This window comes from Uranotaenia lowii, chromosome 3 (assembly GCF_029784155.1).
Source record: "Uranotaenia lowii strain MFRU-FL chromosome 3, ASM2978415v1, whole genome shotgun sequence".
NCBI classification, from domain to species: domain Eukaryota; kingdom Metazoa; phylum Arthropoda; class Insecta; order Diptera; family Culicidae; genus Uranotaenia; species Uranotaenia lowii.
This window is the reverse complement of record NC_073693.1, coordinates 100,947,220-100,972,604: the sequence shown is the minus strand read 5'-3', so window position 1 is coordinate 100,972,604 and position 25,385 is coordinate 100,947,220. Positions and strand designations below refer to the sequence as shown.

Sequence of the window (25,385 nt, the reverse complement as noted above, 5' to 3'; positions counted from 1 at the left end):
CTTCACAAGCAAGGGATAAGACACAAGTTCTATTAAAGGTATAGCACCTATCTAGACCCTACAATCCCCCCTTAGTTTTATTTGAATTTATTTTTAATGTGGAACGTAATCCATAAATTTAGCAGGTTCTGTTCGAGCACGCTTTGTACGGGTGCGCTGTTCTTCTGGTGATGATGAACCAGCTGATGTTTGTAACTGTTGACTGTTCGGTTCCTCCGACTGTAGTGATTCTGCTGCTAATTGTTCATGTTGTGTAGGCTGGAGGTCGTCTTCCGGGTCAATCCGCTTGAGGTCAGCAACATTCCGTCGGTATTCCTTTCCATCATCCATTGAACGCACTGTTGTATCTGCACCTGTCCTCCTGATCACAACAAATTCTTCGGGAGCGAAAGTAGAACTCAGTTTATTCTCTTTGCGCATACGCTTCACCAAAACACGATCTCCAACCTTTATCTCACTTGCACGTGCTCGACGCTTCGCATCAGCTGCGACTCTTCCCTTTTCCTTTTGTAATTTATCGTGATCTCGTATATCTTCATCCATGTTAGAAATAAGCGGAATGTGTGGTAGCTTGGAGCGTATTCTTCGACCGAACAGTAATTCTGATGGTGATCGACCTGTTGTTGGATGCGGTGTGGCGTGATATGATAGCATATATTGACAAAGAACTTGCCTCCAGTTTTGGCCCAGCTCTTGCGCAATTCTCATCCTTTTCAGGATAGAACGATTCTGCCTCTCGACTTCCCCATTTTGTTGAGGCCAGTACGGAATGGTATTAACTAGCCTGATGCCAAACTCCTCACAGAAGGATTTAAATTCCTCACAATTTCCGCTGAGCTGTGGACCATTGTCAGCTCGAATGGTAAGGGGCACTCCAAAACGACTAAAGATTTTAATCAACTCCTCGATTGTATGTTTCGTGGTGATTTGTTGCATTTCACAGACTTCTACATATCGGCTGTAGTAATCTACAACTACAAGCAAAGTCTCCCCATTGGGTAGTGGTCCAAGAAAGTCTATCGCGACATCTTCCCATGGGCCGTTTGGTATCTCCTTTCTAATCATAGGTTGTGGAGGATCAGGAGTTGAAACTAAAAGGCAACCGCGACATTTCTTAACAAACGCCTCCACCGCGACATCCATTTTGGGCCACCAAACTGCACCTCGAAGATGAGACTTCATCGTCCGGACTCCCAAATGTCCTTCATGAGCAATCCTGATAACCCTCTCACGCAACGAACTAGGTATAACAATTCTATCTGTGCGCAGTAGAATATCTCCGAATCGACACAGCTCATTGGAAATTACCCGGAACGATAGCGGTAGTTGGTCAATACACCCGTTGTCAATAGCTTTTAGGACTTCTTGGAGCTCCAGATCTTCCTTGGTTGCTTCTACAATTTCCTCCCATCGAAGAGCAGCGGAAGTTGCAGCCGATAAGGCAATTTGTTTAATAAAAAGTTCTTCCTTTGGATCAAAAGGAACTGGTGTTAAGGTACTCAACCGTGAAAGGACATCGGCCAGATTTTTCTCTCCGGAAATATGAGTCACCCAATAGTCGAAGGCTTGGAGTCGAAGAACCCAACGCTCTATTCTGGAGCATGGTCGGGATCTCACAGTAAATAAGTAATTGAATTATTGAATTGAATTGAATTAACCATTAACGTGACTTTTCATATGAACGTGGAGGCTTGGTTTGAATCGTTTTATTTAAAATTTATTTATTTGATTTGCATAGTTGTACACAACAGCTATGTTTATATAAACAGTCACAGTTGCAGGAGCAGTTCAAGTATCGTTTTGATTATTTGGGCTAGAGTTTTTTCGTATGCGGGAAACCAACGCTTTACAATCGGTTAAAATATCAAATTGACGGCCATATAAGTATATTTGAAACCGTTCTACGCTCCAAACTATAGCTAAGGCCTCCTTCTCTGTTTGGCAATACCGTCTTTCCGTGTCGGTAAGAGACTTCGAAGCACAAGTAACCACTCGGCTGTTCCCTTCCGCATCAGTTTGAAGCAATAATGCCCCAAGACCCGTCGGACTTGCGTCCGCCATCACTGTCGTTCTGTGATTTTGATTGAAAAACCCTAAACTTAGAACCTCAGTCATTGCAGCTTTGATACTGTCGAATGAGCTCTGATGACGCGCAGACCATTCAAACTTCGAGTCTTTCTTAGTCAATAGACGAAGTGGCTCATCCAATGTTGCCAAATTTGGAATAAATTTGTTGAGGTAATTGGCTAGCCCTAAAAAGCTACGAACCTCCGCTTCATTTTCCGGTCGCCGAAATGACCGAATGGTGTCCACCTTGCTGTCAGCAGGAGCAATGCCTTCAACGGTAATTTTATGACCCAAGAATACCATTTCGGTAGCCCGAAATACGCATTTCTCCCAATTTAGTTCCACTCTGCGCTCATCAAATCGTTTCAGGACCTCCCGAATAGAAAAACATTGTGGAAAGACCATGAATTTCATTTTCACGCATCCATGAATTTTATGGTTGAAACTATGTGAATCATGGTACATGAAACCTTGAATTCACTGTCAAATTCATATTTTTTGACAATGGAATTTATGGTTTTGGCAAAATTTACCATGAAAAAAGGGGGTTGTTAAGCAACTTAACAATGAAAAAATCAACTTTTCCCCATACATTTAAAAACACAAAAATATGAAGTTTATGGTTATTACAGCTTCCAGCTCTTTTCGAGGAGACTGTAAAATTCATTGTTATACATTGAATTTATATGGTCTTAACGATGATGAACTTCAATGTTTATTCATAATGTGTAAGATGCCCTCGTTACCGTGAAATTTCATTGTTTGATAAGTTTTTTTTAGTTTTCTTTCCCAAATATAATATAAAATAAAAACTTCTGTTCATATGCATTAAATAACATTTATTTGTTTTAGAATTTTTCACTGCTTAATACATTGTGATATTCACACTTGAAAAAAATTTTTTTTTTCATTTTATAACAATAGCACTGCATGCTGGCGGGCCTTCTCTAGCGAACCATTTTCTCTGGGAGACGGCTCCGGCACACCTTCTAGCCTCAGGCCCCGGAAGTTCGAGTTTACTTGTATGGATACAGAGCAAAACCTCTATCTGATCCGGATCAGGCATGTTGCGGCTTTCGTCTGAAGTTTCAGGTCTTTCCATCTGCCGCTGAAAAAATAATTTGAAAATAAGATTTTAAGTATAAAATGAAAAATAAATCTACCCACCTTTACTTCTGGAATTCGAGACATGGCCTTCCGATCAGATTCCGGACACTTTTATTCCACCACAAGAACTTGTCGGAATAACTGGATCCAATTAAAAAAACGCGAAACAATTGAATACGGCTAAATGGCGCGCAATGGATCAAAATTTTCTCTACACGAAAAATCAAAATTGTGCGAAAAGATCTAGAGTTTACCATTATTCGGATTTTCATTTTACCATGCAAAACACTGGAACATTGAAATTCACAAGAAAAATACTGTAAAACAGTGATTCCCCTATATTTGGCAACAATGAAATTTCATGAATTAACGAATGATTTCTCAGTTACCTTAAAAACTATGGTGATTTCAAAATTTTAAATGGTTGATAAGGATTTAGATATTAGGATGAAGTTTATTGTTAATTTGAAAATCATTGTTCGGTTATATTAAATATCATGGTTATGGCTATTCGGGCTATTAATAATGTAATACGATAAACAAGAATTTTATTTTGAAACAAATTATGAAATAATGCAAGAGAAACAAACATCATTTATTTCTAAATCTCTAAACGCTCAACGTACCACGTTCAGTCGTGTATCGTGCTCCTCTCGCCCGTTGCCTTCAACGATAACATCGTCCAAGTACCAGTACGTTCCTTCGCAACCCGCTAAGATCTGGTCCATCACTTTCTGGAATAACTCCGGCGCGGTGACAAGGCCAAAGGGAAGTCGTTTGAAACGAAATAGCCCTTTGTTGGTGATGAAAACAGTGACGTCACGTGACTCTTCCGCTAGCTCGACTTGTAGAAACGCTTCCTTGATGTCCAACTTACTCCAGTACTTTCCTTTTCCTAACCTTGCAAGGTACTCGTCGACGACGGGCATCGGGTGTCTCTCCCGAAGAACCGCTTCATTGACGCGACGAAGGTCCAGGCAAATCCTAGGTTCTCCATTGGACTTACCGACGACAACGAGAGGAGACACCCAAGATGCTGGCCCTTGCTTTACCTCGATTATATCTTTAACGAGTAGCTGCTCCAACTTCCGATTGGCGGCCTCTTCAAGCGGTATTGGGATTCGCCGAATGGGTTGGAAAACTGGCTTTACAGTCGGATCCATATGAATTTGCACTTGGATATCTTTGATCTTAGAGAATGGTTTTGTATCACTCGAAACCTGGTACGCGTCCAATCCAACCTTGAGGAGTCCCAACTGTTTGGAAGTACTGTCGCCGAGCAAAGACCGCTGTCCTCCTTTGATGACATAAAACTCTGCCTCGACCGAACTGCTTCCAGCTTTAACATTTGCTACAAATGTTCCGATGATAGGCAAAGGCGAGTCGTTTGCATAGCCTTTTAGGATTCGGGAGCTACCTTTGATACATTTGCGTACGACGACCTTGGCTTGTTTCAACCGTTCCCATTCTGAATCCGGAATGAGGTTGGCATCCGATCCCGAATCGACGAGTAGATCCACATCGACTCCACCAATTTTACACGAGATAACATTGGTGTTGTTCCCCGAATAGAATGTATAGTAGGTTTTATTCGAGTCTGGCTGCTCTGAGTGTCTTTTATTTAACTGAGTGTGTACGCTTGTTTCCTCTTCTACAGCACGAATTCGATTCTTCTCTGACGAAATTGGCTTCTTCGAGTTTCGCAGACGGCAACAAGACTCATAATGTCCAGTAATTTTACACCTACGACACTCGATGTTTCGTGCTGGGCATCCCCTGTCAGTAGAGATGTGGTCGCGCCGGCCGCAGTTATAGCATCGGTAGATCCGAGGGTAGGAGAATTTGTTAAACTTCTTAAAATCGTGTTGTACTTCTCGTGGCTTAGGATTGCGACCTTTGTCAGATGCAGCGGTAATTTTGTACGCATGATGTCCAACAGAATTCTCCTTTGGCTTTCCGTTTAAGTCCCTCACTTGTACTTCGATACTCTCCAAAGCTACACCTAGAGATTCTATCTCTGTAAGTGAACGATCTTGCTGTAAGATGCGACGGCGTAAATCCACAGACAAACAACCCTCAATTATCGCGTCCGTAAGAAACATCTCTGTTAAAACATCTCTGACCTCGATCGGATACTTATCGAAGCCACAATCTGAAGCTTGCTGCCGTAATCGCAACGTAAAGTCAGAAAATCTTTCTCCGTCTTTTTGCTTCATTTGCCTTAACTTGTGACGTTCAAGACAATCCTGCCGGCACGGTTGAAAAAATCTATCAAGTGCATTGATTGCGACGTCATACCATTGCTTTTCCACCGAAACGAGAGGAAAATTCTCACGATCCGGAAGGTTATAAAAAACACGTTGGAGTTGAGGTCCTCCCAAGTGGAGAAGCTTGGCTCGTTTCTTCTTCTGATCCTCGATATCGTAGGCTTCGAAATAGCACTCTAAAGCGCCCTTCCAGATCCTCCATTCATTATACAAACGATGTTTTTCAATATCATCGCAACGAAATTGCTGCACTGGCCGGCTATCATCTACCTGTAATGAACGTTTACATAAATTTCTGTCAGTTACTTACTTCACACCATTTTGTGTTTATTTTCCAGTCATAGTAACATTAATCAATTAGTGAATAAATACGCAAAATATCCAATATAGTTTTCGTTATTATTTATTTCCCAACATAAAAGAAAATAGCCTTCTTAAATAATTGACATTCCGACCCAGAACCGATCCCGTGATCATAGCACTGATCACCTCCTATAGCAACTACTATAGGCACTTGCCCTGGTCAAACTAATGCTCAACACATAACAACGATATTTGCTCAGATTGGTACTCAGCTACACGGCTGCAATCCGTCTATAACGACTGCCATAGACACCAACTACTCAACTCCACTCGACCTCCAGGCATTATGTGTAAGGTGTGTACTTCTCCCGTGGTCCAAAAAAATTAACCACCTCCTGTAGCAAACAGCCACAGGTACATCTCATCAGTTGACCCCTGATCAACACACTGATCAGCTCCTATAACAACTGCTATAGGCACATACCCACATATTTTTTTTTCTTTTTTTTTTCAGCAGCAAAATTTATCCTTGTTTCAATAAATCAGCACTTTCCGGTTTACGCATCTCAATCACAAATAAACACAAAATATCCGTCTTTGTTTATCAATATCAATTTTACAGCTCGCACAACATTGCTCTCCGAATGGATACATTTCCATTGACACCTCAGCGGCAGCATCGATTGAGCACTGTTCTTTTCTTGCTCTCCCCCTTTCGTCAAGTTCGTCGTGCAGTCTCTATCACTATATGTTCTCATCCCAGAAAATTTATGCACGTCTCCGCCATTTTGTCCAAATCATCATTGCATCGTGAATTAAATTTTCCAAGCAATTACCCATAATTTTGCCTGAATTCACACTTACCATTGTTAATCCTCGTCGCCAAATTTGTGGGGGATGATTCGGAACCAACAGAAAGGAATTACACTTGTTTATAGCACAGAATTAACTTTATTCTTCCGACCAAGAAACTTGCATCAACTGCCCTCCGTTCCATCCGCTAAACTTCTCCCTTTCTCTTCCCCAGTACAGGGGTAGGACACTTCACAAGCAAGGGATAAGACACAAGTTCTATTAAAGGTATAGCACCTATCTAGACCCTACAGAAGGGAAGAGTGTGTTAAGTGAAGAGTGTATGCTAGAAGTTGAAGTTATAAAAGATTCGGCTGAAGACCGACAAAAAAATAGTAGCGGGTGAAGACCGCGAAGAAAAATCGGTTGAGGACCGACATAGAATAAAAGCGGGTGAAGACCGCAATTAAAAGATTCGGTTGAGGGCCGACAAAGAAATAGAAGCGGGTGAAGACCGCAAGGAAAAGATTCGGTTGAGGACCGACAAAAAAAACGAAGCGGGTGAAGACCGCGAGGAAAAGATTCGGTTGAGGACTGACAAAAAAATAGAAGCGGGTGAAGACCGCGAGGAAAAAGATTCGGTTGAGGACCGACAGAAAATAATAGAAGCGGGTGAAGACCGCAAGGAAAAGATTCGGCCGAGGACCGACAGAAAAATAGAAGTTGATGAAAACTGTTTAAGAATGAATCGGCTGAAGATCGACTGAAGCAAATTAACAGCGGCTGAAGACCGCGAGGAAAAAGATACATCTGAAGACTGACATGGGTTAAAAATTATAATTTTGCAATGAGGCCTTAAGCTGTGTAAGGAAATCAAATCTGGAGAATAATTGACTATGTTTTTTGATGAAGCAAACTAGCTGGCGTCGATGGACGGAATTAATTATTGTTATTCCGACGATAACTTTCCTTGTTTTGAGAGGGATTCTGGACTATAACTACCAATTTTTAGAAAAGCGAAAAAAGGATTGACATATTTTTAAATAATAGTTTTTGTGATGTGGGAGAAAGTAGATAATGTTTATTGAAGGATATAAAAAGAATATATGGAAGGAATGATATGAATTCTTTTTGATTAAGGGGGTGGGTCTGATGAAAACAATGCAGAAAATTGTTGAAGGAGGGTTGATTTTTTATTATTTTGTATGATGTGATGTTTGGCATTAAATTCATTAATAAAGCAATGAGTGTATACGGACTATGCATTTAAGATAGTGGAATTGTGGATTTGTCTTGTAGTTGAAAGGCTGATATTTTTAAATATTTTCAGTTTAAGAGTTGCTTCTTGATGAACGATTTGTCATCAAAAACCGCTGCACGGGTGAAGGAGAGAAATTTATATTCGAGAGCTCTGTGTCATGAGGAGGAATGTAATAGAAAAGTTCGGTACGGTACTGTAGAGGATGGTTTTGAATGTTGGATGAAGAATCAAGTATTGCGCCAAAGATACCAGAGGAGTGCCATGATATGATAGTTTGTCCTTTTCTTTGGTGTGAGATGGAGTGTGCGAGTCACACGTGAATGTAGCGAAGTTTCAAAAAAGACATTTGGAAACCTCCACTCCTATACTGACGGGAATTTAATGAGGACACCCAAGATGGTAGCTGCAGAATTGTTAACTAGATTTGTGAGTGAGTGTGAGGGGTTTGGACTTTTGAATGAACAACATCGTAACACAGCCGAGTGTTGAGAGAGAGAAAGCTAGAGGGAGCACACAGTTGGGTCTAAGAGAGTATGGGTGGAGGATAGGTAATCCAATGTTGTAGGCTTGTGAATCCTGAAGAGGCTACTATATCAGTTACATTGCTTAAGGTATTGAAATTAGGACTTGCTTGTACTGTCTATTGATAATTGTGAACATTGAGGCGCATGACGGACTTGGAAACTTGGGACTCTATGACTAACCGTCTGGAGAGTTTTGTGGATGCCAGTGAAGTCTGCTTAAAACAGCGAATTGATTCACGTTTCACGATTCACGTTTTAACCCTTTCAGAAGTGTGACTTGAATGGCTTGAGAAGAAGTGGGGGAAAGAAGGTACACATAGAAATCAGCCTTATACTTGTTAAAAGTAAGGAATCCTACATGCTCCGATTAGCCCCCATTCCCCACATTCGCCCATGGAAGTTCATTATCGACATTATGAGAGGGCAATAGAGTATTTCCTGAGACAGATTGTGGTAGGGTAGCATTTTGTTTTTGTTTAGAAAAATGTAAACACCAACTGGTCGCCATTTTGATCTTTGATGATAAGCACTGTTCAATGCTTTCTTTTAAAAACTTCTTTAATTAAAAGCATCAAAAAACCCTCATGTCTCAACTTGTTATGAATTTACAAATCATTAAACAAAGAATTTATATGCTCCTCACCAAGGTGCGCTTGCAAAACCACTATACAATTGCATTGCCAATTTCATATCGTTGCTATCTGGTCGTTGAACATACGTAATGTTGTTGTTATGTTTACCCTACCACGATATGCCGAGAAAATGTAAACATGAGGAATCAGCTGTTCGTCTGACAAGTGGGGAAATGCCTTATAGACGCAAATTTTGCTCTCGAAAACATATTGACTTTATCAGCGTGACATAAGGATTCTGGATGGGTGTGCGTGCAATGTTCGAATACAAGCGGGAAATCAACCGCGTTCCGAGAGAGCGGCCCATTAGGTACAGATGACTCACCCGTCCAAAAGCAACAACACTTTAGGTTGATATACTAGTGTTAGCAAGTAAACCAGACTGAAGTGCTGGAGCGCGCTTATGTGCGAGATACAATTAATACAGCGCCAGCACTAAATTTTACTAAGGGAGTCCGGATTTCCGACGAAGAAAAGTGAAGTACTAGATTGTCGGAAGTCTGTGTTTTGTTGGCAGTTTACCAATGACGTTTCTAAGAATTTCACTTAAATGGAAAATATAAGTTAACGATCACAATGATGCTCGGGCGTATGTCACACAATAGGATTCATGAAATGGTTCTAGGAAAAATCCCATTTTGAAACTATACAACCGTTAGAAGGACGTGGTGAAGAAAACCGTTTCTGAAACCGCTTAGAAAGTCAACGCATTTGTAAACTGACTGAATAAATTTAAATATGATATCTTGGGACGTGTGGCCTTTTTTTTCGGACTAGAGATGGGATGTAGAGTGGTTGATTTTTAAATGTTGAAACGGTCTAATAGGAAATCTCCCCTTAGAGAGAATTGAAGAGAAACTGCACCAATACATCTTCACGGAATAAACGAAAGGGAGAAATGAACAAAACTAAGGGAGTTGGTTTTGGTAAGACTCGCTGGACGGTCCAGCAAGAATAACGCTCGACTCGACAAACACCTGGTTTGAAACCTTGCGGTGCGCCGTCCAAGTGTAAAAATGGAGTGTTATTATAGCTTTGATACCTGACCGCTGCTGATACTCTAAGGGCATCCGCAGCAATCGCGAGTATAGTGAAAATGCTCACGCGTTTGATCACTTTTAAACCGCACCGGGGGTTAGTATGTGGGTGAGCAAAATAGGGCCGTTGCCGTCGGGACCGACAAAATCACCAAATTTGCTCACTAGAAAGGGCGAGAGCAAACATGCACTGAAAAAAATCTACCATTTAAGGCTACCCGCTTAATAATTATTCTACTAGGGCTACTAGAATTCTAGTAGCAATTCTAGTAGAATTCTACTAGAATTTCTGTAGACAGCCAAGTAGAAAATGGCCCAACTGATTCTACTTGAAATGAATTTCCCGGTTCAGAATGTCATTTTTCGTCACAAACGTCATGGTTGGGTTGTATTGGTGCAGTTGGTACGTGTTCATGTATGCGTGCAATAAAAAATTTTGAATACGTATGTATTGGTGAGTGTTAGTTCCAAAATGCACTTTTGGATTTTCCAATGATTACAATGAAATTTTCAATTTAAATTTTTCCCAAAATGTACTTTATTGAGTTTTCCTACCTACCTAACATACAAATTTTGTTCTTCCATAATTCTAATTTGGTTCACATTTACACTAGGTCAAATTAAAACAAAAACCTAAATTTGCACTTTGGCCAGCGGGCCATGGTCATCACCAAAATCAACGCTGCTAACTTCCGGAACCATTCAGTCATCTTCCAGCTGCTGCCGATGCTCATGACAGGCGTTCTCGGTGAATCCACGTTTTACCGAGACAAAGATTTTCTGGTGACCGGGGGTTTGGCAAGACGGACAATCGAAGACTTGTGGCTTGAAGCACCCGCTGAAGCGAACCGACATGTTGGATGCAGCAGAAAAAACGGCAATTCGGATAGGTCACCGAGCCATGCAACTGAAAAAGAAAATACGACAATTAACAATTAATTTATAGATGCACAAATATTGTTTAACTTACCTTTATTCCTAACGCGTCCAACCTTTTTGAATTCACAGCAAAATCGCTCTTCTCGTTCAGTCGCCATTCTGTTTCGAAATGATTTTTGTTTCAGGTCCAGTGATGCCAATCGTGATTGCTTTCCAAAAATAATAGTCCTACAAGTTCCATTTGTTTTAAATTTTTTTCTTGTATTATTTCATAATCAATTATTAATAATTTAATACTAATCATTAATGTATTCTCCTTTACAATGTATCATAAATAGTCAAAATTAAATGAGCATATAATTAGCAATGGATCATCAAACCGAGCATAAAATCGAATTCGAAATATATTAAATATATTTTGTAAACCATCATCCAATAAAGCTAAATTTGTCAATTTAAAATCAAAACTTTATTAATTACTCACGAATTATTGATTTGTCATCAATCCCTTGGCTTAATTGACATTGATGACCAAATCATCCACGTTTTTGATGAGATTTATTAAATGCATGTTCTCTAAACTAAGTTACCCTTAATTTTATGCTAATGGATGGTTTGAACATATATAGTGTTTCTCGTCAATTTAATGAAGTTGTAAGAATGGTTGCAGAATTGTTTTATCCAAAACTGAAGTTACAAAATGTTGAGAATCGGATTTCAATTTCAGGGATAGAATCATTTTATAACGTTGAATTTCAATAACTTTTGTTTGAATATTGCACCTAAATATAAAAAAAATTTCATCCTCCAATTTCATCAGAATTGAAAGTTACTGAAATTTGCCAAAAATATTCCACTGGAGTCACTGCCGCAGCCATTTGGTGTTTCGAGTCTTGCAGTATGGCCGTCAGGCAGCCATGCTTAGATCACTCATACTTGCAAGAAAAAACATGAACGAGATGAACAATCCGAGAGTGGTTCATCTTTTTGTATAGCATACGCATGCGTGCAGATGTATGTGTGACAGATTTCAATTTAACTCACAAATACAAAGAATTTTGACGGTGGAACTGACAGCAAATTCACGTTAAAAAAAAGTCAGGTAGAATAAAAAATGACTGGGTAAGTTCAACAAACGATGTTTATTAAAATTTTGTAATTTTGGTAAACAATTTGTTGATTAATTAAGCAATTGTGGCTCTTCTTTTGATTCGTTCGAACGTGCGGACGGAATTTTGTTCGCGGGAGGATCGGAAATGTGTCGAAAATTATATAGAGCCATTTTGGAAGTATTCTGTGCTGGGTCGAAAGAGGTGAAAAGTTCTTCGCAGCCGAGTGGGTCGTTGGAATTAGCATATTTTTGAACAGTGCAGAACTTGCAATTGACCAGCATCGAGTAACAACAACGTAAGCAATGCAGGTAAGTGAAAAAACTGTTTATTTAGCGAAAATTTATTTTTTTTTTATAAATTTTTCTACCCTCCGTACAGGTTGGAAAAGTATAGGCAGCAGATAGAAAAAAAAACTTCACTGTCTGACCGGGGCCATGAGCAGCATCTTTAGCAGATAAGTTTGAACCGGGGCAATGACGCATACAATCCTCCTTCTCGCTGCGCTGCACCAGGGAAAACGGTTCCGACTCACTGAAGCCAAAGTCTTGGACCAGCGGCGGAAAACCTCCTGTTTGATCGTGGAACTCCACAGCAGCTGGCATATTTCGCGCAAGTTCCGCTGAATTTCGGATGATTCCGGCTGACACTGCACAGAAGTTCTAGCTGCATCCGCAACCTGACCCGGTTGCTGGTCGCTCGAAACTGCGTGGCCCTGTTGCTGCTGTATGGCATCTTCAACCAGCATGTCGACTTTGGCGTCACATAACGGATAGCAGTTAACCCGTCGAATAACCTCCAACAATCGCTATGCATAATAATAATTAATAATTAATAAAAATGATAATAACCGAAATTGAAGCGAAAAAACTATCGACTCCGAAAATTTATTCGATCAGTAAATTTAATTTAATATTTTCTGTTAAAGTTTTCTCAGTGCAATGCACAATTTAAAAATAATATGCTTCCACCCGGTGCGCGAAAGAGTGTGTATACCAAAATCGGTCCGCTGAAATGAGCAAAATCGGGCCGCGTATACTCTCGTATTGGTGCGTTTGCTCTAAGGATGTTAATTCATAATGAAGGAATCTGTTGGAACTGGAAGAGGGAATCGTACCGATGCCTTAATCAGAGCGCATTCTCGGCGAAATGAGAGGGCCTTTACCCCTGCCGTCGAGGAGAAGATTAATAAAAGCAAAAGATACAAAATGATTGTAATAAAAGCGAATAAATTTAGGAAATAAAAGCGATGTCGATAATTGAAATAAATTCGAAAATATTTTTACAATATGTTTGCTTTGAGTTAGAATCGAAAATGAATAATTTTAAATCACAATCTTGGTCTACTTTTAATCCAATTATATTTTTTAAGTTTGGATCAAAATTATTTAGTGTGTTTTAGCCAAAATTTTATTCACGCTCCTTTTTTTAAACTCAAAATTAAGTACGACCGAGGTTCAAAACATAGTTCGATTCTATAAACTTAAAGTTAAGTACCCTTTTTCCTCCTCGCGATTGTTCAAAATGGAGTTCGAACTACGAACTCAAAACTAATCCCATTCGTGCCACTTTTGCCGAGCCGCATTTCAGGTAGCTACGAACAAGGGCATAAAAAACAGTTCAAAAAATGGTACTCGCTTTTGAACTTAGTTTTGAGTATGCTTGTCAGAACTTAGTTTCGCTATTACCCAATCAAACTCAAAGCTGAGGGCTGCCACTGAAGTGCTGTTTGACCGTGGTCAAATCATAGTTCGATTGTATGAACTAAAGTTGAGTTCCTTTTTCCCTCCTTGCGATGGTTCAAAAGGAAGTTCGAACTGCGAACTCAAACTAATCCCATTTTTCTTTCGGCGAAGGAGCAAAACTGAGATCGATCTAATGAACTAAAAATTGAACCCTCCTCGCGTGTGTTGAACTGAAAGCACTTAGCGAGTTCGGCTGCGAGAACTGCATTTTGGGTAGCTACGAATAAAGGCATAAAGAAAGTTCAAAAAATGGAACTCGCTTTCGAACTTAGGTTTGAGTATGCCAGTCAGAACTTAGTTTTTGCGTTTGCTCAATCTTACTCAAAGTTGAGGGCTGCAACTGAAGTGCTGTTTTGAACCAAAACTACTTAATTTTGAGTTTGAAACAAGGAGCGTGTTGTTTTCATTAAGCTCATAGTATTATTTTTACAAAGGGACTATTTTATTTTTATTCGAACGATAAATTTAAAAAAAATCGATGTTCTTTATCAATATTACAAGAAATATATTTGTGCTTTTTCCCAACCAAAAATTTTATTATTTTTGGCCAAAACTTTGTTGTTTCTACAATATATTTTTCTGCGTGAAGGATTATTCGGAAAATGACTATTAAATTAAACGAATTTCAAATCAAATCAAATCGGAAAATGAATAGATAAGCCTGTCAGTTTCTCGAATAAACATACAAAGGACCACATATGGTAATTACCTAAGAAATTATATATTAAAGGATGGTTTTGACATTCATGATCGAATTCGTAAGCTACGGAATTTCAGTAGTTTCTTTCGAATAATGCTCCTAATTGTCCGGTCACTTTATTATGAAAATGCCACTTAACTATATATAGAACGATGTTCAGCAGTGAATGTCATTGGGATAAAAATATTCAATGTCGCCTAGTTTTGCATTTGTTTTTAAGCTGAAAAATGAATATTGAATCTTGAATGAAAACCACCCTGCACCCCCAGTAAGTGATGTACTAGCTGCGATAGACATTGATTACGTGTTCGAAATATACCTTTTCCTAAAAGCTAAAAGCTATTGATCTTCATCTCAATACTATTTATTTTCATATTTCCCTATCTATACTTCCTATTCCCTTCAAAAAGTGATGATCTAGACAAAGCCGTAAGGTATGAGCTGTTTCAAATAAATAAATTACAAAAAAAGTTCTAGATAACTCATTTTTACTTCAATAATTTCCAAAAAGGTTTTAGATCTTTTTAAACTCTATTATGTTGTAAATGGGAGTTGTACAGGAAAATTCTCCACCTTCACATTTATTTCATAGATTACACTTTATTGAAAAATAAATGCCAAAATAAGTAATTTGAAATCAAATTAATTAAATCAAATAAATTTATTATAATTCCCGAAAGGATGTGAGGAAAAATAAATATCTATACACTCAGGCAAATTCTTATTATGATTCTCATAAGATGCATCTTATGAACCGCTTTTTAGAGTGTAAAATTGATTTTCATAAGAGTCTTATGAAATTCTTCCAATTTTCAAAGTAAGTTCTTATGAAAAATAGAATAAACGGTATTGTGAATAAATAATGAACACATTCATTCCATCAGTCATTATTTTTCATCGTCACACGGGGCGTGAAACCATTATAGTTTTTCTAATGGATAAGTGATTATCTCATTCTAAATGGTAAGTTTATTTTTTGTAAACGTTGATATTATTTGTAAACTCAAACACATTATTTTTTGTTTACTTTTCAGCTTATTGACCGGGAAAAAGTAAAAACTCAAAGGATCCGATGCGGCAGAATAAATGTGTTGGAACCGGGTGTTTGTGTGCTGCTGTTAGTGCTAATGAGGTAACTAGATAGAAACAAGCTAGAAAATAAATAAAATGTTTTTAATATCAATTATCTTGAGTTATTCTCATCAAACATGACATTTTCTGTTTTCATAAGACCCTCTTATAAAAAGCAAAAACCTCTCAACGAAGTAGGCGTTCATTTGAAGAATTCATTCGCGTGATAAGACAACCTTATAAATTTCAATGATTTTTCTTATGGCGCCAGTTTATAAGAGAATCTTATGGCAAACTTAATAGTATTTTTCGGAGTGTACATAAATCCTTTCGAAATGGAATGAACGAGCTCGGTCAACATTCAACGCACCCCTGTTGCTTTAAACGTACTGTCGATAAAGAAGAATTTTATCAACACGCATCAACGTCGCCGCGTCGCGCACGCAAAACGCATCAACTTTCAAAACAAAAAGTTCGATATACGCAAAAATGGCAGCTCGCGATTTGTAAACGGTATTTTTGATCGGTAAAAGTAGTGATTACGCGGTGAAAACACTCGATTTCGGGCTACTTTCGATAAAAGCAATAGGTGCGGTGTGTTGATAAGTTTTACGTTTGTTCCAGCTGCGCTGGAATAGTGAGAATTTCATTGATATTTTCGATTGAATTTCGCTGTGTCGGTCGGAGGCTGCGGAAAGGCGAAAAATAAAGAAAACACGGACCATTCAGAAAAAAATCAATAACTTTGATTTTATACTTTGCGACAACGACGAGAAGTTAATTTGTCATGTTGGTGAAAGTTTTCTGTTTCTACGAGCTGTGAAACCGTTTAATTAACCTGTGTTTAGTGTGAAAAGTTTTCTAATGTTATAATGTCCCAGAGCGCTCCAAGAAGACATCCACCTAGCGGTGGTAATCCGGAGGTCATGGCAGCCAAATTTGGTGACACCGAATGGGAGGCTCGGGAGGTAAGTTTTCATTTTAAATGTTAAACAAAGGTTCAAAGGCTTCTAAGTCTGTTCTACATTGGAACTAGGATGAAAAATCAGATGTTGAACTCAATTTAACTAACAAATACCGGTTGTGGATTAAAAAATTCAATTCTGAATTCCTGATTCAGTTTTTTATGTGATTCCCGATGTAGTTTGATTTAGTAATTAGTATATTTCTGAATCTGTATCCTGCAATCTGGATCTGAAAGCTAAAATCTGACTTCAAAATTTGTTATCTATATCTGTACCTAAAGATGAGTGTGGTATCTAAATTAAAGGACAAATGACCAGTTTGGTTAAAATACATCAAAAGAAAAAAACATAGAACATAATTTCTCCAAATAACTCGGTCCATAGCAGCCGCTCTTCTATTTCTCGGACATCCCACATTCGTCAGATCACGATCCACTCGGTTTAACCAACTTGCTCGTTGCGCTCCTGCTCGTCTCGTTCGGATTCGTAGCGAACACCTGTTTTGCAGGACAGTCGTATTGCATTCTCGTAACATGTCTGCCCAGCGTATCCGGCGAGCCTTCCCTACCTTCTGGATACTTGGTTAGCCGTAGAGTCGCGCGAGTTCGTGGTTCATCCTTCGCCTCCACACTCCGTTCTCCTACACATCACCAAATATGGTTCTTAATACTCGTCGCTCGAATACTCCGAGTGTACGCAGGTCCTCCTCGAGCAATATCCACGTTTCTTGCCCGTACAGGACAATCGGTCTAATAAGCGTCAGGTGACACTTCGCGCGAGGGCTAAGTCTTCTCGATCGCAGTTGCTTGTGGAGTCCACGCTTTTTTAGAAGACTTCCAGGCGCATCCGAAGCCTGCTATTTTTGAGCAGCTTTCCGTGCTATGTTTCCGCGCGGCCTTCAAGACACGCTCTTTTCCGAGCATGCTCTCTGAGCTGCCATATCAGGCGGCCTTCTAGGTACGCTTTTATTTGTCATGCAAACTCTTCGCACTGAGACTTAGCGGCCTTCTAAGCACGCTTTAACTGTCTGGCGAGCTTTTCTGAGCGGCCTTCGAGGCACGTTTTTTCTCTCTGAGCCACCAAACCAGTAATCTTCAGCCCGGGCACGCTCTTTGCACGGCTTTCCAAGCAGGATATTTCTTAGCTGCCATCCAGACGCACATTTCTCGAGCAGCTTTTCAAGTGCTCATTTTGGAGCGGCCTTTCAGGCGCGCTTTTTCGAGCTGCTTTCCAGGCACACTAATACTTAGGCGATTCTATCAAGCGGCTTTCAAAGCACACAACATCTCGGCAGCCTGTCAGGAGGTGCTATTTCGAGCGTTTAAGATGCCTTCCAGGTACACTTTCATTAAGCGGCTTTCGAAGCATGTTGTTCTTGAGCAGCCTTCGAGTGGCTTTCCAAACACGCTGTTTCTGGACGGCCTTTCAGGTGTGCCATTTTCGAGCGGCTTTCGAAGAACGCTTCAGATTCGATTTTATCGAGGGGCTTTCCAAGCACGCCTTTTTCTAAGCGGTTTCCACATTTTTTCCTAGTGATTTTCCAACCTCACTTTTATCAAACGAATTTCTTCAAACGCCTTCCAAGCACACTTTCCTCAAGTGGCCTTCCCGGCGCGCTTTTATAAGGCGGCTTTTCAAGCTCGCTTTTTCGAGCGGCCTTCCAGGCACGCATTTTTTCGAACGGCTTTCCAAGCGCGCTTTTCTACGAGCGGCCTTCTAGGCACGCTCTTCTCAGCAAGCTTGTTACTATGACTAAAGCTTAGTTCTTTTAGAAATGGGACAGTTACGAATGCGTGTATCTCAAAAACCTTTCGTTTGATCTAAATACTTTCTATGAAGGAAATGAAGGTAATCTTATGATAATTCATGAAAAAATTAAAAAAAAATATTTATCGTTTTTTTGTAAGAATAAATTCTACTTTATTCTTGATACCTCCCTTCGGTCAGCGCACACTTTTTTCAGTCATGATAATGATCAGTTTTTCAAACTAATACTTCGTCTAATCTGTATATTAGGTGGGTACATCCCCCTCCATTAATTTCTGATACATTTAGGACCAATACTTCTCTTTTAAAAGAAACTGAGGCCACTTTAGCGGATAGATCTGTGTCGAAATTAACAAATTTGATTATTTTTGAGCCACTTTTTGAGCGTTTTCAATGGAATTTCTGCTGGCAAAATCTGGCAATAACGAAGTGAAACCATGAGGAGATTAAACTTAAAGTATAATCGGTTAGTATAGATCGTAGGTTGCGAAGGGTACATAAAAGATTACTCTTTTTAGGCTTTTGAAAAGAGTGAAAACCATAGTTTTCGTTTTGAAAATTGTTGTTTTTTTTCCACTGGAGCAGAATTTTGGCAAATCATTATATTTTATACAAAATTATAAGCAAATACATACTTTAATATACTCGGGACCTTGCCACGAGCAGAAGTGGTATAGGGTTCAAACGCTGGAATTTGTTTAAAAGAGGGTATTTCATAAGTTTTGTCGTTCATCAGAAATCATCTGTCCCATAGCCTCGGAACCAGATATACAGCTTACGAGCTGTGGATCTGGCAAAAAAAAATTGGTTTAGGTTAGGTTTGAATGACTCATTAAGAGGCAACACTTTCAGTTTATCGGAGAAATTTTTTTTGCAAATTTCAGCGATCTACCCTTAGTTTTTCGCTTATTGAAAATTAAAAATGCTGGTATGAGACTTGACTTCCCTGATGACCCTTAGCCGAAGTTGCCGATCATATGCTTCACTCCAATGGTTGATTTGAACTTTGTGGACATTTTTGACAGTATTTCCATACTTTTCCACCAATCATACACAGTAGTTCTTTGAATAATCAACGGTATTGTCGGCTATCAATTTGATAATGATGGATTTTGAATGAAACTGTGCAAAATTATTTTTTCCTTTTTCACTTGCATCGTGAATATCCCCAAAACGCGTAAATTTTAAATTTTGAAAAAAATAGTTCGGATAGTACTTTTTACAGGCAACAAAATGCTGTCAAAATTTTGAATGTCCGATTACTAGTAAACGAGCTATGACCAAAAGAAAGTGTCCCATTTCTAAAAGAACTAAGCTTTATGCTCTCACCATAGCCTCTTGGTCTGGTTGGCATTTGATTTCTCTCACTCTCTTTCTTCACTAGAAAGGGAAACTTTTGTTGATCGCCATTTTGACAAAAATCAAACACTTCACTTTAAAAACCATAAATCTGGCGATTTCCGGAGAGGTTTTTTTTTGAAAACCACTTAGTTGTACTCCTGGCAGGATCGCCAATATGGAATTCTATCCTGCTGCAAGAAATCTGCCGATCCCGGGGATAGCTTCTTCGACTGTTGTTTCGGCCGGCACTGGGATGCGTCCTCTCGCGTGAGGCAATAAGCGGAACTGCTTGATCCGGTGTTGGACGTGTCGGCAGTTTGTGTGGCTTGGTTTGTTGTCATATCGCACACCAGGTAAAAAAAATCACTTGGCAACGGCTCGGGGGAATGTTTGTAGCGTTATAATTAAGTATTTGTGGTTGTTTAATTTCAAGCGTATAGTGATTGAGTTACACTGAACCTCGAAAATACCCAAACTTGAGAACTTTCCCCGCCAACCCGAATGAAACTCCCTCCCTACAGGTTTGGCTATTGGTGACATAGCACAAAGTTAAGCTCTTAAAGGAGAACTCATCCCCCAAAATCTGATACCACAATAAAATGGAAATCAAAATAAATAAAAATATCTTCAGGTACAGGAATCACACCCATACCTGCAATGGCTTTGCGATTACCATCTCAGGATGCTAACCGCTCGACCACCGGAGAGTTGTTGAGAGAGGCAGCTACATCATCGTATATGTGAGACTTTCTGCGAATGAAGCGGGAATAAAAGTTATCCCCCAAAAAAAACAGTTCTTCGCTTTGAACTTACCCCCCAAACCTAAATCTGCCACGATGGAGGTAACAGAATCAGATGCGCTTACAACCAAAAACCCCCCAAAAAAAACAGTTCTTCGCTTGAAGGACAAGTTTGGCTTGTTGGCGAGCTGTGATTTTTTCACAAACTTAAGTTGTCAATCTTGAACTTAGGTTTGGCGGGTGGCAGTTCTCAAGTTTGGGTATTTTCGATTTTCAGTGTAAATCAAGCCAAACTTGAGAATTTATAATTTAGAGTGTAAGATGTCAAACAAAACCACGTGAACAACATAAACAAGAATCGGAAAAAACAAAACTAAATCAGTGGAACGAAACAAATCAAGCGCCAGAATTTGTCATTGCCGATTGTGATTTGTCGTGGAGTTACCGTCCACCCCTTACTTCCCGGAGTCGAAGCCAACAAACTGAAGCCCAATTCAAGTTGGTTTGGTGAAGAGGCAATGGGAGATTGCGGACAGCAGCAAATAGAACAAGCAAAAAGAAAATTGGAAGATAAAAGAAAAATTGTGCCGGAACATAACCACTAGCTCGGTTATCATCCGGATCGTTGGAAGTTTTGATTGGAAGAAGACAACGACCCCTCGTGGGTCGTTATTAGAGATCCGAGTGTCGTTGTTTGGGATCTGGAATCGCCTTTTTGCGAGCTGATCAGCCGTCGCACAGCCAAGCCGGAACAGATCTAGCCGGAAACAGACATCAGATGCTCCGGGCAATAACCATGCGCCCGTTGAGCAGTGCAGCCAGGCAGGGCTGCCAGAATGCCAGATATTTCTGTGATACTATCGATAAACTTAGCTGTGATATTACTGTTGTTTGTGTTGGCTGTAAGATGTTTATCTTTAAAGCACTTTAAAGTAGGATACGGATCCGTGAGTAGAAATTATGTTAAGCTAGCTAAGGTTTTTAATATGTCGTGTAAGGCCGGAACAAATTTCAAATCCTTCTTTTGTCACTCGGAGTTGGAACATCGCGAGGGGGGGGGGGGGGACAATAAAAAATAATGCGAAAAACAAATAAATTGGAATAAACTGCACGAAAGCTTGTATGCAAAAAAAATTGTATACTATATCATTGCACAAAACCTATAAATCAAGAAGTTTTTTATCGAAAAATTCAATCCAATCAAGAATACAAAAGTTGAAATAACTCCAATCTTCAAAATTTTGTTTTTTGGTCTTGTAATCTTTCGGATATTGAATTTTTTTTCCTCGAAATTTACATAAAATACTTCAAACTTTATTTATTTCCCCCTTCGGGTTTTCAGAAATTTCGAAGGGGGGGGTGACAAAAGAAGAAATTTATATTTGTTCCAGCCTAAGTAATAATGTAAATTGCTACAAGATTTGGGTTTTCGTATTTGTGTTGTGGTAAGAGTTAGCCGTGTAGCACACACTGAAACTCAGCGGTGCTCAACTTGTTTCATGTTCCAGCTAAATTTAAATTTGTTTTTGTCGACAAATTTGCCCGAAAATTTATTATTTGGCAGGGCATCTGCAGCTGTGAAAAAAAAACGAAAGTTTTTGTTACAAATAATAGAATGACCTCGGAACTATAACAAAAGGAGTGTCTCCAAAAACGAATATTGCCGTTCATTCGATCTCACGACCATCCCGTAAAGTTTTGGCCAGATTTGACAAGCTGTCATTTCAGCAAAGTCGGTCAAGAATGATATGCAGAGAAAGGGATCCAGTTTGTTTCGAAAAACCTTACTCAAGGCAAAGGGAAAGTTTTTCAAAAACATCAATCTGATGAAGATCTGGTGGAATAAGATAGCTAAACCGATGGACGAAGAAGGTGTGCGTCGCCTAATGAGCCTAATTCCTTCGAAACCGTGACGAATAATCAAATCCGTTTTTTTTTTCTTAAAAATATGAAGAAAACGCTACATTTAAAAAAAATCTTGAATTTAATAATAAATAACTAAATACAGGCAATTGCTTTTGTTCCTATTCTATCTGAAGCAAGCTTTAGCGTGTAACAATTTACTGTCTGAAAGACCAGCCTTAAAATTTTAGAATAAAAAATCCGGAATAATACATGACAAAATCTGGAAAAGGAATGAATTTTTTTGAGAAAAAACAATGCTCTAAATAGCATAGAATACGAAGTGGGGGATCGCTCGAAACAATACCAAACGCCAAGTGCCAACCTGCGGAAACGCGATGCGCGTAATGGGATTACCCCATGCTCGTACAGCCCAATTATAAAAAATCCAAAGAAAATTCAATCTTCACTTACCATCGTCATCTTCGACCCAGTCATCCTGTTCAATCTGGTCAAGCCCTTCTTCGTTATTTTCGTTATCAGAATCCTCTTCCCCCACCTCATCGATGTAAGTCTCCCGTGAAGTAATCAGATTATCCAGATAGCCACGGTTCTGTATGACGGTCATCGTATTCCAACCACTTTCCTCATCCGAACCCTCCTCAGTCGTCGGATCTTTTTCAATGCAATCAAACTTCATCAATCGAATCAACTTCGATAACATTAACTCTTGAAATGTGGACACCCCAGATAAAAATAATCACTTCGAAACAATAATCTTGCTCCCGTCCGAGTTATGCGAACCACATTTCGATTGACAGCAAACGATCATCGCGCACTGATGTGGCCTGGCGAATTAAAAATTGATTGAAAACCGCGATGAATCCCGAAAAGATCATCCCGAGCGGCCGAGGAATCGACAGACAAGATCGACCACGAAAGAAATTAAGACAAAAACGCACGCCCGCCCTGTCGTCATCACGCACGATATGATATATTTGTGTATCAACTGCACCGGATAACGTGAAACGACCGACGGCGACACAACAGGGAAAGAATTATTCAATTTAACGCACGATCGCTGGCGCACTGGTCCGGTCGATGGACCCGCGAAATCCGGCGATCCCCGGCATTGCGCTCTATCACTGAATGCAAAACAGATCCTCCCGCCGAGAGTCGAGAGCGGTGGTTCCTGGTTGGAATTTCTCCCGGTCGAAAGGAAAGCCGAAAAAATGGCGTATCGGGAGTCGAAAATTTACCAGGCGTTGGTCACTTTTTCCGTGCACCCGGTCCATTTGTTTTATTGGTGAATGAAACGAGAGAGGAAGATGAACGGAACCGAATGGTCACTTTCTACTAGAACGGGTCGATTTTGTAAAAATAGGTCGTAGGATAGGTTAAAAAATTAAAATTAATTTTAAGTTTGTACAAAAGAGGACTTAGCGTTGAGCCCTAGGGAATGCCGTTTTTAAAGGTTTAATTTTGATTAAATTTCTAGAAACTTAAATTAACACGACTAATCAAGAAATTTCCAATCTGAACAGATCTGTGTATTTTTTTTATCTATTTTAATAGGACTGTGTCAAAATGATTAGCGTTGTTTTTTAGTTTGTTGTCTAGGATTTGAACAAAAATGATTGGAGAACATGACAGACTTATAACAAAAACAATGATCGCCCGCTCTTCGTTTTATTTGCAATTCAAGTATACAAAACTGTGAGTCCTAATGGGTTTTTGGTGTGCAAAAGTTATGACAGTCTTTAAAGAAAACTACAGTACTCATTCGTTAATCGGACGCTTTTTAATCGGACACTCTCGGTAATCGGACATTTTTGAAAGCTGGGACCAAGACCAGTTTTGTTCTACAAGTGGTCGTTTTGTTGAATTAATTTAAAAAAATCACACTCCTACAATTTTCAACCGATTTTGAAAAAATAACCTCTTAAATTTTTTGTTTTAACTGACATTTAAGGTTTGGCCTCCAACGAGGTACAGGGCAATCGTGTCTTGATGAGAGAAGGTCCACGACAACTAGAGCACGAGTAGCATTTTGGCGAACTAGAAGCGTATCTGGAAACATGAAGCCACTTCGGGAGGAGCGCCATTTTAAGCCGGGCATGTTAAAGTCTCCGATGACGAGTATCCAGAACCATCAGAAGGCACGTACAGGGTCTGGCAATTGAGCTGCTACATTACTTCAATAGTAATTATTCCGTTGCACACGAAACAGTATTGAACGTCCCCTCGTCGCTTTGTTTACAATTAAGTCTTAGCTATCATCGGATGTAAGTGTTACTTGTGTAATCAGGTGTTATCCGGAAAAATGGATCTCGAACAGAAACGAAAAGTAGCGCTGTGGTTGCCTTGTTCCTAGCTGGCAAACGGCAGAAGGATATAGTTCGTGAGCTGTCCGATATAAGTGTGTGCAGAAGTTTTGTATACCGTACAGTTAAAAGATACATGGAGACCGGAAGTGCCAAAAACCGGTATGGTGAAGGACGCCGATCTACTGTGGTGACACCTGCCATGGCGAAGATCGTCAAGAAGCGCCTTAAGAGAAATCCTCGTTGTAGTGCCACTAAATTGGCAGAGGATCTCAACATATCGGATCGAAGTCTCCGTCGGATCCTGAAAGATAAACTTCAGGCCAAGCCCTACAAGATTCAAAAGGTTCAAGACCTTACGGTTCGGTGAAGCATAAACAAGAACGGGTAAAAAGAGCGAAGGCGCTGCTGAAGAGGGCCGCAGAAGGAAGGTTGAAGAATATCGTGTTTACCGACGAGAAAACCTTCACCGTACAGGAGTTCGTGAATAAGCAGAACGACAGAGTTTGGTTGCCAGACAGATCACGAAGGCATGTCGACTTGCTGACGGCCACCCGGCGACAGAAACCAGCATCGGTGACGATACATTTTCGATATTATTTATCCTATGTAGAGGCGCTGTACTCAGGGCTTTTGAAGTAGACGCTAGAAGATGCCGAGAACGAAGAACGCACAGGGTCTGGAAACAGAAAGCCACTTCGGGAGGGACACCATTTTAAGCCGGGCATGTTGAAGTCTCCAATGACGAGTATCCAGAACGATCAGGAGGCACGTACACTACGCATAGGTCGAGTTTCCGATTACCGAGATCAATGCGGGCCCAAAGAAGCTCCAGATCGTCCCAGAAAAAGTCTTCGAAAAGCAAAGCCGGGAGTCAAGATTTAACGGCAAGTAATACTCCACCACCAGTAG

General features: G+C 39.8%; 2 protein-coding genes across 5 annotated transcripts in view; one reads left to right on the top strand and one right to left on the bottom strand.

The window, feature by feature from the left end:
- LOC129750947 (coiled-coil domain-containing protein 102A) overlaps positions 1–25,385 on the top strand; it is a 75,007-nt gene that overhangs the window by 4,141 nt on the left and 45,481 nt on the right. For 2 of the 4 annotated variants that reach the window (XM_055746165.1, XM_055746160.1), the window contains exon 1: positions 15,944–16,462. The exons of 1 other annotated variant lie outside the window; for it this stretch is intronic. In XM_055746165.1, coding sequence (XP_055602140.1) covers positions 16,367–16,462 — 96 coding nt within the window. In that variant the 5' untranslated portion in view covers positions 15,944–16,366. Of the gene's footprint in view, positions 1–15,942; positions 16,463–25,385 lie in introns of those variants that run through there. One more of the 4 variants, XM_055746161.1, reaches the window with a different exon arrangement.
- Positions 3,792–5,390, bottom strand: LOC129752467 (uncharacterized protein K02A2.6-like). Its single transcript, XM_055748244.1, has one exon. The coding sequence runs from the start codon at positions 5,388–5,390 to the stop codon at positions 3,792–3,794; it is 1,599 nt and encodes a 532-aa protein (XP_055604219.1).

Bases quoted from the DNA above. Each gene is read 5' to 3' on its own strand.
- LOC129752467 (XM_055748244.1), bottom strand. From the start codon at position 5,390: ATGAAGCAAAAAGACGGAGAAAGATTTTCTGACTTTACGTTGCGATTA.